Genomic DNA, 16,849 nt, shown 5'->3' on the forward strand with positions numbered 1-16,849 from the left:
CCGCGGCTGGCGGGCCGGGGCGCGCGCAGCATGCTGGGCGGGGCGGTCCCAGCGGCGGCGGGCCGCGTGGCGCGGCGGCGGGGCGGGCCGGGCCGGGGCGGGGGCGCGACCGGCGGCGGGGGGGCGGTGCCCGGCGGGCGGGCGCGGCTCATCGCGGCACGTGGCCGGCGGCAGCATGGCGCAGCTCACGGCGCGGTTCCGCACCGAGAACCGCAGGTGAGGGGGCGCCCGGGCGGGCTGCGGGGGCGCGCCTGGGGCGGGGGCGCCGCCGGGGTTGGTAACGGCGCTGTGTGCCCGCAGGTACGCCGTGGAGGATGTGCCCTTCTCGGTGCCCGCGGCCTCTGAGACCGCTGACCTCAGCCACCTCATCAACAAGCTGCTGGCGGCCGGCGACGGTAGGTGCCGTGGAGGAGGAGGAGGAGGAGGAGAGGAGGGGAGCGGGCGGGAGCTACGGGACCCCCCGAACGGGCGCTGGCCCCGCGCCTTGCCCTTCCTGCAGCGCCGCCCCGCTGGGGAGCCGGGTCCCACCCCGGTGGTCGCTGACCACGGGCCCCGGGCGCGTCAGCTCAGCGCCTCGGTTGAGCTTGAAGGTGCGCTGGGGCTGGGGTCCCCCGGGGGGGCGGGCCCCGGCGCGCCCCGCCCCTGGCTCGGCCTGGCTGGGCAGAGCGGGGCCCCCTCCGCCCGGGCAGCCGCCGTGCCGGTGCGGGCAGGCCCAGCAGCCGCGCTCCCGAGGCTGGGCGAGGGGCTCGGCACCTGACTGCACCGCCCCGGCGGGCGGGAAGGGCAGCGTTCCCCAAACCGGGCAAAAGAACTCATGACACCGAAGGTTTGTTTTTCCTGAAAGCCTTTGAGAAGAGCTCAACCCTCAGCTCTCAGGCTGAAATGGGCCTGCCCTGAAAGATTATCAGGGGAAGGCACCTGTGCAATGTCTTCGAGAAATCCCTTTTTCTGTAAGAAATGAGACTTAATTGCATCTTAACCTGCTGAGACTCCTGCAAGTCGCTTTGAACCCGTGAAATGGCAAGCGACCTTGAATAGAAAACCAGTGCGTGGCACAGTGCTCATGTCAAATGTGGGGCCTTTGTCAGCTGTGCCAGTACAGAGAGAGAAATACACACCAGAAATTCTCAGTTCCCTACTGTTGCTTCAAATACAGGGCTTTAGGTGGTGATGGCAAAGATGTGGGCTACTAGTGGCAAATTCCATACAGAACAGTGATGAAGCATCACGGCGGTTTGGTTCAATGTAGCTACAGAGAAAAGGATTTAGAAAATAATATATTAACAATAAGAGGCAACCTTTTGAACCCCAACAGCAAATCACCCTTACTCTTATATAATCCTATGGAATTCATGGGCTGCCCACTTAAAACTGGGAGATGAAACATACTGTTTTGTTGGGGGTGGGGTGGGTTTGTTTTTTTTTTTTTTTTCTAACCTCTTGCTGGCTCTGTTCTCCTGAACCAGCCATAGAGTGATGCTGTTCTTGATGGTATGAAATAAACAGTGACACCTGAGCATGCATTTTTCCTAATTTGTTTCAGCGGATCACAAGTATGTGGAATTTGACTTCCTTATCAATGGCCAGTTCTTGCGTATGCCGCTGGGCACGCACATTGAAATGGAAAATATCTCCACGGTAAGTCATATTTGATTTCACCACATCTTGGACAGTAGAACAGCCAGCCAGTTTAGTTCAACCTGATTCAGGTATTACACTGTCATCCTGACTAGGTAGATTTCCTTGCTGGCTTTTTATTTCTTTTCTGACTTTCCCAAGAGAATGCCCTGTATTTTTAAATCCATTCTAAACTGCAAAGTGATTAGAGAGTATGGGACTGAGCAATGCAAGGAGCATTGGTATCCAGTCTGTTGTCTGTATGCAGGTCAGAGGGGAAATTCTTGTCTTATTCAGTCCATCATTAATACATTTTTGTTTCCTACTGTGTTAGTTACATTGGGGAATAATAGGGGAGGTTGGTATTGCCTCTAGAAAATGTTGTGAAGTATTTTAGACACCAGATTTTTACGGGTAAATACAGAAGAGAAACCTGGGAAGAGTGACTTGATTCGATTTTTGTTCCAGCTTGCTAGTAAGAGCAATATGATAAAAGTATGGAAAGCAATAGAATACACTTTTTTTTTTTTTTCTCCTGTCTGAAGACTTGAATTCCACTACTGTGGCAAAGAGCTTGGATAACAAGATCTTTGCCCAATGAACTTGTATATTTGCACCACTCTACAGTTAAATGTTACTGATTTTAAAAAAATAAAACCATACTAAGTAAGTATTTTGTCTGTGAGCTCAGGAAGAAGTGGTGGAAATAGAGTATGTGGAGAAATACATGGCCCCTCAGCCAGAGGAATGCATCTTCCACGATGACTGGATCAGTTCTGTTCAAGCCACTGAAGAATGGTACTGCATTAAGCCAATTCTGGTTTGTCTTGCTTATTCCTGTTGTGTGCAGAGGACACAGAGGTGTCAAATGGAGTGGTATTCTGTGTCTTTAATAATCTGGGGAGGGGGGTTCCCCTCTTTGCTCTTTTTTGTTTGTTTTTAACCTGTCAAGTCAGTCAGCTACTTGCTTTTATAAGCAATTCAGTTTTACACCTGTATTCTATGCTGATAGCGACTTTTAACACAAATAGAAAACAGCTAGAGTCTCTGAACAAGAGATGCTGTTAATACAAATGGCTAATACACTATTTATTATTTATCTTAAAGGACAGCAAGATTTCCTTATGTCTCTTTAGCTTAAACACTTGACTTCAAATGTGACATTTGGTATTAACAAATATGATAGTGTACCTTTCTGCAGAGCTTTTCTTTTATAAAAAAACAAACATAATTGTGTTTTTCTGCTGTATTTTCACATTCATTTTCCAATCAACTAGGAAGTGTTCCTATATTAGGTAAGAGTTGGAAAATGCTTAGAGATCCTCTAGTAACGTACCATGAACAACAAATTATCTTTTTATTTTAAATGACATAAGCGATCTTAAGTCTCACCTACCAGAATATGCAGTACTCTTACTGCTTTTCTTTTTGGTCTGTACTCCTAGCCTTGCAATTGTAGGTTTTAATGAAGCTTTGCTCTGTAACAAAAAGGGGTTTTTTTGAACACACAAATTAGCTATATTTTGAATTTGTTTCAGCTAACCAGTTACTATGCTAATATTTTTCGAGTTTCTGGTTGAGGCTTTTTTTCATAAAAACATTGCTGGTTTTAAAAACAATGTTTCAAATTCTGTACCCTGTAGGATATTAACTGGCTGCTATGATCAGACTGCTCGAATCTGGTCTTTGGAAGGAAAATGCATCATGACAATAGCTGGGCATACAGAAGTAGTGAAGGATGTGGCATGGGTGAAGCAAGGTTAGTGTGTATATACGTATATATTAGGCAAGTAGTAATAGATTTATTGGAGAAATGTCAGCATTCCTCAACCGTGAATATTTAATTATTTAAATGCTACAATGTTTTTAATCTCTGTCATTGGTGTTAGAAATGAAGTCATGGTGTAAGGCAGGCCTTCAACAGTAATGAGTCAGGTTAGTTTGACATGTACATTGTCTAACCACCTTGTAGTCTTTGTAGCAAATACTGGTATGTATAGTTACATTAATTATACTTGCAGGGTGACATGATGTAAATGGAGATGTGTATGAGTTCGTCTATGATATTCTTGACTAAAATTACTATATATAGACTATAAAGACTTTGGAAAGCAGAGTTGGGTGCAAGCATGACTTTTTTTTTTTTTTTTTCTTTTTCCCTTCCTCAGATAGTTTATCATGCCTGTTACTCAGTGCTTCTATGGACCAAACTGTCCTGCTATGGGAATGGAATGTGGAGAAAAACAAAGTGAAAGCCCTTCACTGCTGCAGGGGACACGCTGGGAGTGTAGATTCTGTAGCTGTTGATAGCACAAGAACTAAAGTGAGTGCCTCCGGGAAAGAAACTGTTGCCTTCTGAGATGTTAGCAGCCCGTATCTCAAAAATAATCTTTTTGTCCCTGCATAGGTACTAGTTACTATGATGGACATGCTGATAAGTTTCCAGTCCTGTTATAAATGGTGGTTACTGAGGATTAGGAGTGCTGTATCAACACTAGTTGAAGTGATGCGCTTAACCTCTAGTATCACAGAAAGTGAAGGTGACTTTAGATAGCACAAGAGATTATAATGCTGCTCCTGACTTCTATGAGTGAAGTTCAACGTTTATTTTAAAGTAAATTTTACTTCTAACACGCATGAATTTTGCATTATAATGGAACTATTTGAAAACGTGACCTAAATTTTCAGAGCAGTTTTGGTGGGGAAAAAAACTTTCCGGAGTGGTACTCAGAAAAAGCAGGTCGTAGAAAAGGTCCTTCTTCATCCAGGAATTCAACAGTTTAAAGAGCACTCACACCAAAGGTGGAGTCATGGCTCCCAGCTTGACTCAATATCAGACAGGTTAAAATAAAACTTTTTGGTGTTGAAGGAAATATTTCTGTTTTGTAGATATTTCTGCAAAGGGAGGAAAAAGAATAGTTTATCTATGTCAAAATTGGTTTTTTGGAGGAGCCCAGCACTAGTTTTCATGCGTTATAACCCATTGATTAACTTTTCAAGCAAGAAGTGTATTTAGTATGGCTTACAAGGTCTGTCTGGATCAGTATTAACAATGTTTCTGTTCATACAGTTCTGCAGTGGATCTTGGGATAAGATGTTAAAGATCTGGTCTGCAGGTAAGATAAGTGTTAAGCTGGGATTCTTGGCTCTCAAAAAAAATAATCAAAAACTCTACTTAAAACAACCTAAAAAATGGATACTGAATAGTTTTTTTCATTAAGAAAATTTGAGTCTGTAATAGTAAAAGCTAGCTAGAACTTGTTTTTCCCCTAAGCTTTGTAAGGCCATATACATCTTTATATGAAGTTACTGTTTTGGTTGGTAACACAATTTCAGATACGGTTGTCAACTGTGTGCTGATGCTTATTTTATTCAGAGCACAGTACTTTATTTCTTTCATTTATTTTTAATTGATTTATATAAGTGTGCAGATTAGAGTGTAGACTTCTTACAAATTAAGTTTGTGGGTTATTTTCCTGTTCTGTTATTGACACGATAATAGGGAGGACAGCAAGTTGATCAGGTCTCTTCTAGGAATGTAGACTAATCCCATTTGAGCTGAATGCTTTCTTTCACTGTTCCAAGTCCTGATGAGTCAGTTTAGGAGTATACATATAGGTACTGTATCTAAAAAAATAAAAGATTGTGTTTGTCACACACCTGAATTACTGTTCGAATTTTCTGTGAACGAGGATAGTCTTAAAAATTATTTGGGACTTCACTTTAAAACTGTGTGACCTAGAGAACATCACTTAATTTGTATTCATTTTCCTTTTCTCAGAATGGATATAATACTAGTCTGGTCAGAGGCATAGGGTTAAAATATTCATGCATCATAGATGGGTTAGGTACTGTAAATACGGCATTTTGCTTAATTACTTTTACGGAAATGCAATCCAGAAACCTCCGGGTCAAGTCTGACTGTCTTTTGTCACAGTACCTACAGATGAAGAGGATGAAATGGAAGAAGCAGCTAACAGACCACGGAAGAAGCAGAAAACTGAACAGCTGGGACTAACAAGGGTAAGATGAACTTCAGCTTGTCCAGGATTTTATATTGGAAGTGTGGCCACGCAAAATAATTTCCCTTTGTTAAAAATGACTATAGGAAAACTTCTGGTGGTATGTATCAGGCTGATCAGACAGGTATTCTTATTTGTTGAATATCATTAAAAAAATGTATTCTTTCAATCTAATCCCCTCTCCACTCTAAATTCTAGACTCCCCTTGCAACCCTCTCTGGCCACACAGAAGCCATCTCCTCTGTGCTGTGGTCAGATGCTGAAGAAATTTGCAGTGCATCATGGGACCACACTATTAAACTCTGGGATGCTGAGACTGGAGATCTCAAATCAACTTTGGTGAGATCATTATACTTTTATCAGTAGTTTCAGTTAAAGTCCAGCTCAAAAACATTCTGCAAAATAGTAGCTCCAGTCTGAGTTATTATTTTCTTTTCTGACAGACAGGAAACAAAGTGTTTAATTCCATCTCCTACTCACCACTGTGTCGACGCCTCGCATCTGGGAGCACTGACAGACACATTAGGCTATGGGATCCTCGCAGCAAAGGTGAGCTAAAACTTGAATGTTCTCCAGGTTATTTTTTCCAAAATCAAAACTTTTCCCTGTTGAGAGACACCTCACAAACTGTTCCCTGGTCCCTCTGCTTGAAAGAAGCCATTTGGGGGCTTTTATCAAATACCAAGATTTTCCATAATCTGGTGCAAGGCTTCTTTTAATTTTTAATAATTTAAAGTAACACAGCTTAGGGTTGGTGGTTTTTTTTAACTTACTAATGAATGTTTAACTTTGCAGTTGCGGGCCTGTACTTTTTTTTTTTAACCTTCGCACTTAAGTTGGTCAGACCATCATTAGAGTGAAACAGTAGTCACTTTGTTATGGCATAGTGGTGCCCCACCTGACAGGATTGCAGATAACATGACTGAGCCACCAGATTTTTCATAGACATGTTTACTTGTTTAGCTTCTGCAAATCTAATCCAGAGTTTAACAGCATTATCTTCTTATGTTAAAGCATGTATTGTATCCTTTGTTTCAAAAATCTTTGAAAACTGAGTTTAGTGGCAAGAAAATTGATTTTTAGTTCTGGGCTTTTGGGGTTTTTTTTTTTGTGTGTGTGTGTGTCCCCAGCTTCTGTGGCTTATATTTTTGTTTGCTTTCTTTAAAGTTCACTTTGGTTTTTTTGAAGTTAGAATTAGTGGTGGCAGAAACACTTGCCTTGAACACAAATATGTTGCTGACTGCTTTTCTCACTGGATTTTGTATGCATTACTGATATCTTTCCCCCCCCGCCCCCCCCCCATCCTCCTCTCTCTCTTCTGTTCAGATGGCTCCTTGGTTCTCCTGTCTCTCACATCTCACACAGGCTGGGTGACATCTGTGAAGTGGTCACCTACCCACGAGCATCAGCTGATCTCTGGTTCTCTGGACAACATAGTGAAACTCTGGGACACAAGGAGGTAAAATAAATGTGTTCTTTGCTGTTCAAAAGCATGTAAGCTTGTAGAGTCAAGTTAACCTAATGAAACAGCAAAAGCAGTTTCAGGCACTGGAAACTTCTGTGGCGTTTGTGAAAATTCTCCAGGTCTTAGGAGTAAAGTGTATAACAAAAGGGAGAAAAATACTTGTAGTCTATCAGAGGACCTGTGACTTAATATCTGCAAGAGCTATATGGCATTCCAACACGGCACTTACCTGGCATTAACAGCACTATTGGCTGACATGCAGAAGGCAGCACCCATAACACTGCTACTAGGATTAGTGACCGCAGGTGGTCTGCTTACCGTTCCTCTACGGAATGACCCTAACAGCAGGAAGTTTCACTTCATACTCTTTCATACCTTTCATTACAAATTTCCAAGCGATGAAAGGGTTTGCATTCAGAAGACATAAATGTCTTTTCTGGAAAACGCACAGCATCTACACATGGAAGAAAGAAACTATATAATAAAATGTTCCTAATCAGCAGATTGATTAAATTTCAGTCTCAAGGTAGTTTGCCAGCAGGTGAAAAATGTTGCTGTGTTTCTCTTTGGGGATGCAGGAGAGGTTAACACTGATGCGATCAGCTCTGGAGAAAGTAGTGAAAATGTCACAGATGGTAGATACCTGTACTCTCTACAAGTGTTCATAACTGCTAGACCACATCTGTTTGATAGCATCATGATAGTATTTTTTCCTGGGACCAGCGTGTTCTGTGATTGCTCACTTAACGTCAAATGTGTTACTATAAATAAGTGTGTTTCCCCAGTTGCAAAGCTCCTCTGTATGACTTGGCTGCACACGAAGACAAGGTTTTGTGCGTGGACTGGACAGAAGCAGGGGTAAGAATCTGAAGAGCAAGTTACTCAATTTATATACATAGTGGTTTAGGAAGAGGGCTAAAAGCAGTCATGGACTATTTTTTCTGTTATGCTAAAAGATAGAAGAAGTTTTAGTTGTGCTGTCATCGATAACTAGGTGTTACTGTCATATGTGCTCCAGCATGTGCCCACGCTACTGTACAAAGGAGTAGGATAGGAGTATAAGCTCTGTAGTATTAAGTGGGTGTTACACTGATACTCCAAACAAGGAGAGACATGAGAACAGCACACCTCACTGGGAAAATACATATTCCAAAGCACCATTTGCTGCCATGGAGACTAAAGCAGCAGCATGAACTCACAGCTGGGGCATGGCAGTACATGTAGAAGGGGAAAACTATATAATCATCTATAGCAAACTGCTCTGCTACTGTAGTGGTACACACATGTATAAAATGGAAAAACAACATTTTGTTAGAGGTTCAGGATTCTCTGTGGCTCCTGTTCTCAGTAAATTTAGAAGTAATCCTGCAAAAACTTTGTTTCTACTTTGAGGAGGAAGAGGGTAAGACACAAGGTTGCTTCTGCACTTTGATTCTGGATTTTAGTCACGCAGTAGCAGGTTTTTTTTTTTTAAGACATAAAAAGAAGTAGTCTTCAACTTTTGTTTTGGTATTTTGCTTAGTTCTGGTATTAATCACAATTTTCTTTTCCTCTCATCAGTTGCTGTTGAGTGGAGGTGCAGACAACAAACTGTATTGCTACAGATACCCAGCTACAGCCTCTGATGTTGGAGCATGAAGGCCAGAAGACTTTTCTTAATAAATTAAAAAAAATCTTTTTTTTTTTTGCAGCAGTCATTCTGTTAGTGTAGAGAGCTGTTGTTCCTGTTTTTTTGTATTGGTAACCTGTATCAGTATTTGTCACAGAAAAATAGCAACAAGCAGTTAGGAATGTGATCAGTGTGAAACAAAGCAAAGGGAGTTTCCTCTCTTTTTGACAGTTTCGAATTAGCATCTTTTAAGTGACTTTGTATAGCCCTTTTAATAAGGAGTAAACTGTTCCTGATACAGAAAAGTTACTCACTGGACTAAATTATTTTTTGAGCTTACCTGCTTTCTCTTGAAAAAAAAAATAAAGCTGTTGTCTACAGCCATTGGTTTAGTGCCTCACTGCAGCTAAAAATCAGACTTCAGCCCTCCTTTCAGTATGGCTGTTGGCAGTTCTTATGATTAAGCCTTTAATTGAGGAACCCAGGCTGCTTTCTAGAATAAAGACTTAGTATGTTTACAGCACAAGTGGTATGATGGAAAGGAACTTGACAGATTTACTAGCAGATTAAATACTCCGTTTTTGTTTTGCTCATAAGTTAGGGCTGTAAATTACTTTAGAAGAAGGTGCCTGCCTTGTATCACGGTACGTGTTATGTTGCAGTACAATTACTGTGATACTGTACAAGTGGAGGATCACACAGAGAAGGCAGAAGAAAAATTAGTTTGTTTGTAGAAAGAATGGATATAAGAAGTTGCAATAACTTTTGGTTTGAGATAGGGCAAGGACTATCCAAACAAGCTCCTTTTCTCTGCAGGTGGTCTTGCTTTTAATTCAATATTTAAAAGAAAAAGCTATCACTGCAGTTTATTAAGACGTGAAACCAGCACATAAGTTTCACAATGTGGAAACCAAAATTGAATATCCTCACTGCTGTCTTAGCTTTCGATAAATGTAAGACCTGTTCAGCACAATCAAGTCAAATGATTAAATTGCAAGGTTAATTTTTGTTTAGAGTGAAAACTCTGACCTCCAGGTTTACAATATGGACAAGTTCTGAGTAAGCTGTTTAGGAAATAACTAGAACAGCAAAACTATGGAGAAAACAGCACGAGTACAGAGTCCCTTGGCTCTGCAAGTAATGTACTGCAACTAACAGACCAACCTTTATTTACAAATGCTACTTACAAGGAATATGTTGTCTTGCCATCATCTTAATCCATGTGCATGTTCTTAGTATGTGCTTTATCCTTTATAAAGCAATATACCTGAATATAGCAACTAATTCTATTTTTTTTCCTTTAAAACATTGCCTTCTACTTACTCCACAAGCTGGAACATGTAAATATGGTGTGAATAAATGTTTTGTTTTGTAAACCTACCAAAAATACAAAGCATTTTTTGAGCAGGAATTTAGTATGTGCTGGAACATGCAGCATTCCTTCCTCCCTACTATCGCAGATTAATTTCACATGCACATTTGTGGCTAGCCAGTCTTAATTTAGCAATCATTAGCTTAATATTCATGAAAGTTTAAAAAACTTTCTAATATTTTTTTAGTATGAAAACAGAAAAGAATAATATCCTCTTTAGCTAATCCTTAATCCAGTACACCTTACTTTTGGAGGTCTTAACCAAGTGAAGTTTTTCATTTCAAGACTCGCAGTGACCATTTAATTTACAGTCTTGAGCTATTTTGTGTATTATAAGAAACGCCAATTTTATTATTCTCTCTTCAGTTTTTCTTTCAGGTAAATTATGCTTGAGCATAGCTGTATTTTGCAGTCAGATAGCTGTGGAGCACCTCCAGCCAATTAAGTAGTTGATAAAAGTAAGTGGGTGCTCTTACATGCATATATCTAAAGACCTGTGAATGCAGGATAGTTAACCGTAATACAGTTTTCTTGCTTTCCCAGCTTTAAAAAATACTTATTAAAAAGGTCACATCACTTGGACTGTCAGCTTAATGGAGAGAGATTATGATTATTATTATTTAGACTTAAGAAATCCCAGTTGGCATGAATTACTTCAGTTTCAAACACTGAATCCATGAGATCTACTACACTTGTCACCTGTAGTAAATATAGAGAGTAACTAGAAAGGCAGGTTTTGGTAGACCACAGTTCAGAAGTGGGAGGGTTTTCACACCCTCTTAAGTTTGGGTTCTCTTACTGGGAAGAACGTTGGACACACAAAGAACCAACTAAGTAGCACATATTAACATGAAGTGATACAGCATAAGTACAACGTTTTTGAAATGCATCTGTATCACCATCTACAAGTTACTCTAGAACCTACAAAAATACTTTTTAGATTTGGCTGAGTGATAGTTCTTTATATAATCTGTAATCTTAAAACATTTTAGTAAGAATATCTTTATTTATCCAAACACACTCCTTCATTTAAAATAATGTGAAATTAGAATAGCCAGCACGAGTTGATTTTAAAATCGCTCAGAACTGAGCCAGAAACACAGTCCAGAAGCAAGGTGCTGATGGCAACATTACTCACAATACTTCCACACACCACACCCCCCAAAAGAAACCCCCAAAACAAAACAAAAAACCACACAACCCCCCCACCTTTCTGCATATTTGCAGTGCCCTGGTAGCATAATATGGAACCAGAACAAGATTTTATGTACTAACTCCTAGCTTTCCTTAAACATCAGTGATACTACAAGTGAGAGGAATAAAGACAGTAGTCGAGTACTGCAAACTTATTTTTTGTATCAATGGGGTGGAGGTAGGTTCGGTTTTGAGAGTTGTGCAGTACATTGTTAGATTTCAACTTTTAATTCTGCATTGACAGCTGGCATAAACTGTTAGCTTTAGTAGCACACATGCCCTGCCTCTAAATACAGTTCAAATGACGTCATGCACTGAAGACACACATTGAAAGTGTTAGTTTAAGACTTTAAGGCCCGCATGTGTGGATAATGCCCCTCACCGTGGTGCCACCCGCAGGGTAAGCGCCTTCTGCATAAGCCATACAGATAACCACCAGGGACGGCATGTCAGCTCACCAGCAGCACTGCGGGCAGCCTCAGCCCACAAGCCAGTTGCTCTTTGAGACCCCCAGATGCAAAATACCAGCTCCCCAGTCAAACGGTTTGGTGCCAGACCCAGACCCTCTCTGGGTGCGAGCTGCTCCGGAGCCAGCGCACACCCTGCGGGCACAGGTGACAGGAGGGGACAGGCTGACAGGGGCTTCTCAGGCTGCAGTTTTTATGAGTTCGGGGCCAGGATGCAGATCTCCAGCCAGTGTTGTGGTGCCTCCCGTTCCTGTCAACCTACAAGCCCATAGCCTGGTGGTGAGGTTTTTCCTAAATGAAAATAAACTTACATGAAGTTTAACTGCGTTTTGGTACAAGCTGATTAATGTCCAGTATAAGCTCAACACTCCCCCAGACTTCAGCACACACACATTAGGGAATAGATCTACACGTGTTTAAAGTGACTTCTATAATTTAAACAAAAATATTTCAGAGTTTGGAAGGAAAGACTTACACAGAAAAAGGAACACACTTCAATGAAAAATCCTGACATGAGGTTTTCTCCTGCATGTTCTGTGACATTTCTACAGCAGAAAGCGCTAGATAGGCATATGCAGATTCCCCAGTGGAAAAATACACACACTCTTAAGTTGATCTGTATCTTGTTAATTATCAACTTCCTACTTGAACGTGGATATAAGTTAATGAATTTCAGAAATTAATGGTTTTTCTCATCACTGAATTAAAGGAGGCTACAAAGTTATTTCCAGGATTGTATGATTCTAAACATGTTTCTTTTTTTTAAAAAAAAAAATAAATCAGATTTGGGCAGATCTGTTCCATGACCTCACTGAAATTTCAGCATGTACTCTTTTCCCCTGCTGTAGGAAAGGTGAAAATTATCAGATTAAATACTTAATGTGAACTAGGTCAACACACCTGACTTTTGATTTCTACTTTTTGTCAGAACGGGGCTGCCAAGCTGGCCCCCACGTACCCCAGCCCAGCAGAAGATACAAGTTTATGGATTATCATCCTGCTTCATTTAATGCTCTTACTTGTTTTATTGCATCTTTTTGTTTCCTTGGGTTGTTTTTTTTTTTTTTTTTTTAAAGTATTTTAAATTAGAAAAAGGTACTCACATTTGGTAGGATTAGTTTTTGTTTGCCTGTAGGTTTTACCTAACGTGCTTTGAGAATGCACAACCGTGGCAGGATGCCCCATCACACCATCCCTGCTGCACCTCTGGGGGAGAGTTGTGGCTAAGACGACAGCATTGCAGACAGCAAAGCTGATGATCCTGTTCTGATGGGCAGAACTACAACCTACCCTTGATTTCCAGCCCAACATCCCAGCAAACAGAACGGCTATTTCACTGGTTTAGCACCAAGGCCAGCCTGAGCCCCAGCCTTCCTGGCAGCTGGCGCCTGCCCGGGCAGCCCAGGTGGGAGACACACAGCCACAAGTCGCTGCACACACCACTGTCTGACAGCAACCAGTTACACTGGCTTATGTCCCAATTCATACCCCAAAAAAAGGCCAACTGAGTTAAGTCACCAGTTTTGTTTGATGTAAGCACATTGGCAGAGATCCCAAATTAGGGGCAAAACTTGGGTTAAAATTCATTGTCATGAAAACCAATTTAAATTGTCCTGTAAATAGCATGAAACGAGTGGCTTTTCAGCTGCCAGCAAAACGCTGGCTGAGCCTGGTCGAGGAAAGACAGCTGCTCCATCTGGATGAGTCTACCAAGCCATCCAAATCAAGGCATGCACTGTATGGAATGCTGAAAACTTAACTCAAACCACAAAAATGTAAATTTCTGTATCGGTTGCAATATTCATATCCAAAACTTCAAAATGTCAACTTTGCATATCTTTGCGTTTTATTCCATTGGGCAACTAGTAGCCTGTGACCATCAGGGGATCTTAGTACGAGTTTAGATGTCTGTAAAACTAAACAAACATCAACATAAATGCCCTGTGATTGCTACTGAGACTTTCAGCTTATAATTTCAGCAAAGACCTTTCTTCAAATGTTTGCAACCTCTGAACGCAAACCAGAATTCACAAAAAGCTGCATGGGGAAATATGATATACCAGTTATAGCAAACCATCCCAATAATCTAGATCGCTCCTCCAAAAGGGTCCCTCTCATCATGCTTTCTATTGTCTATGGCCTATAAATTTAGAGGAGGGATCTTCAGTCAGACCACAGCTGCTGTAAACTGCATGTGAACCGTAGCTGAGATCACTTGGAAGAACACTCAGGAAATGCTCACTGACTTAGTCGCTCTCCTTTAACTCTACGTCTGTCCCAGCTGAAAAACATTTGAGCCTGTCACACATGCACACACACAGAGCTATCTCATGGATTTCTGCACCCAAGACAGGTCAAAGGATTGGCCAGTGGTTGAAAAAATGCAGAAGAAATACTGGAAACTGAAACAAGCCCACCAAAGAATGAAGATGAATACGTGGCGACATCTGATGCACAGCTGGGTGCCAAATCAGAGTTAAACCTGAGGATTGTGAACAGTGTCAGTATGAATTGATACGCAGAATAAGAACACATGAAAATGGCATCATTTTTCCTGCCACTAACAAGCACCAGTTACTTTCAAAAGGGCAGTCTCAGCCACCTGTATCATTTGAGAAGCCCAAGAAAAAGGTATCTAGTGTTAGAATTGCGTTAGTTTTCTGAACCTATTGAGCAAAGAGGAGAACTTTCTTAAATTTTTCTCTAAATGGTGTCACTGCCACATCTGTGCACACACCCCTGCGTGCACTGGAAGTCTGGTGGAACTGCTCGGCACTTCTGAGTTTCCTGCACTAACCAAGCGCTACCATGGAGTCTGCCAGCCAGATCGGGAACACTCTGTCACACGGGGCTTGTCTGGGGATCGGGAGGGTGACAAGAACAGGCAAACTATACTTTCCTTTTTTAAAGTACTTGCAGCACTGAAGGCTACTGGGGGACATAAACCCCTCACTTGTGTGATTCTAAGCCTGAAGGTATGTGGCTGACCAAATGTGGACACCCAGAGGCATCTGCTGAAAACATGTACTTTGAAGCAGAGTCTGGAAGGTGTGGTGTGCATGTGCATTCGTGGGAAGAGCTGATCATACTACAATGTGGTTTGGACTCACAGCAAACATCTCTAATGTCCCCTGTTAAAGTAAATACAGTAATTTGCTTTCTAATTGAAAATGCACAAATTTCAATCTCTCACCTATCCTTTCCCTCTCAGGTTCTGCATCAACTTTAGCCTGAATCTTGGAAGGTTCATGCAAGTTTGTGAACTCTTTTTGTCCCTAAAAAAAAATAATAATTATAAAGTCCAAATCTGACAGAATTACACTCTGTTCCATCAGGGCCCAGAATCCATCTGCGTGCTGGTAAGATCACAGTGATCTTTGACTCTTCCACTCTCAATTTCAAATGAGACCTTAACTTTCAGCACATCTCTTGGATTAGGAGATCATTATTTTGGTGGACTTCATGCACAGGATGAAATGTTGGAATTTGCTGGCAGTAGGTTTTTATTACTTGGAACAGGGATCAAGTCTATTCTCTGTGTTACACAAAAGAACTTTCTTCTGTCTTGCGTCAACATGCAAGTGGTCCTTTTGATATATCCACAGCATTTAAAAGAATAATAAATTAATTCATAATAAGGTTTTGCCTTTAGGTTTAAGGCCATACAAAGACCCTCAATGGACAGTCTCTGTTGCTTCTCAGAAAACTGCACTACGGCCATAGTTATCACCTGCAGTTAAAACACTAAACAAAATGCTTCCTAGATCTCAACAGCACAGATTTAAGCAGATTTTGGTTTCAGTCACCCTGCTGTAATTCCAGAGCATGTCAGTTAAGACAGTGAAGCCTATCAGAATCAATGGACTTAATATAGATTTACAGAGGAGCTTACACGCAGCCTTATCTGAATGTAATTTACAATAATTAGATCTTGTATATTGACATAGCTGAAAATTGAGTCAGAACCAGTTTCCAAAAAATCTAATACTGCATGTCAGTGAAGCTCTTTCTCGAAGGAAATAAATAAGATTTGTCTTCATAGTAACTAAGCCTTGGAGCAGAATGGCGTGGGGGAGGAGATGATGGTTTTTCTCCACTTCTAATCCAATCTATTTAAACAAAGAAATCAAAACAACAGATGTTTAGTATGAAAAATGCTGCCTGAGATACTGGTGCCACAGAATCCAGCATGAACTCACCAAAGATGAGAAGATGAAGAGAGTACAGTTTTCCTATTTCAGTTTTACCATTCTCTAGGCTGCTGCAACTTGAATGCGCGAGTCCAGAGCGTCCTGTTAAAAAGCCATCATTTTTGCCAGAAGAGCAGTTTGCAACCCAGGCACCATCCCACCACACCCCACTCTGAATCTCTGCAGTATCTATAGTACTGCCTGCTAGATGTAAACAGAGGATTACGAGACACAAAATTTTATCTGACCAGATCATAGAATAATGATAATTCTACTGTAATGATGATGATAATATTAGACTATGTACCAGAAAATTCTGTTTTTATTAATGAAATCACTATTTCTAATCTTTTCTCAGCTTGCTGCAGTATAATGCAGCAACTGAAAAATATTTTCAGTTTTGGGATGTCTGAACTGTATCTCTCATACCTTGACAGACACATTTGAAGCTAGTAATTTTGTTTAGCTGGCTCAAGTATTGCTTTCACCATTTCCTACTGGCCTTCTACAATTATTTTTTATAATTTTGACACAGCAGTTTGCGGGGCTGCTACTGTAGAAATTTAGAGAGAAACATAAGCTTTTTAATTTCCCTCTGCAGTAGTCTTTTCTTGTTGTTTATTCTCCTTATTTTGCCACCCACTCCATGTTTTAGAACTGAAGTATCTTACTAGTTTCTTATTCCTCACAGGCGTTTCAAGATCAGCGAGGCAAAAGTCTCCCTCCATTTAAATATATTGGGTTTGACCTTTAGGCCAGCATGTCCTGAGAGAGCAGGCACTCCAGGTGCCTAATGCATCGCCACTGCATTTCTCCTCCCACATACATTACCAACTATATTACAACATTAGGGCCATTACAGCAGGCAGTATCAGCCTTTGTCACACCTTTGATCACTGACATTTATTCTGCC

General features: G+C 41.2%; 1 protein-coding gene across 1 annotated transcript; it reads left to right on the forward strand.

Moving 5' to 3' along the window:
* The first annotated feature begins 112 nt into the window (after positions 1 to 112).
* On the forward strand, positions 113 to 9,985 carry WDR12 (WD repeat domain 12). Its single transcript, XM_040604412.1, has 13 exons — positions 113 to 216; positions 301 to 395; positions 1,544 to 1,638; positions 2,309 to 2,415; positions 3,261 to 3,376; positions 3,786 to 3,940; positions 4,688 to 4,733; positions 5,555 to 5,640; positions 5,838 to 5,978; positions 6,083 to 6,188; positions 6,966 to 7,098; positions 7,890 to 7,962; positions 8,665 to 9,985. The coding sequence occupies exons 1-13, from the start codon at positions 176 to 178 to the stop codon at positions 8,740 to 8,742; spliced, it is 1,272 nt and encodes a 423-aa protein (XP_040460346.1). The 5' UTR covers positions 113 to 175; the 3' UTR covers positions 8,743 to 9,985.
* The last annotated feature ends 6,864 nt before the right edge of the window (positions 9,986 to 16,849 follow it).

Source organism: Falco naumanni, chromosome 8 (assembly GCF_017639655.2).
Source record: "Falco naumanni isolate bFalNau1 chromosome 8, bFalNau1.pat, whole genome shotgun sequence".
Taxonomy (NCBI): Eukaryota; Metazoa; Chordata; class Aves; order Falconiformes; family Falconidae; genus Falco; species Falco naumanni.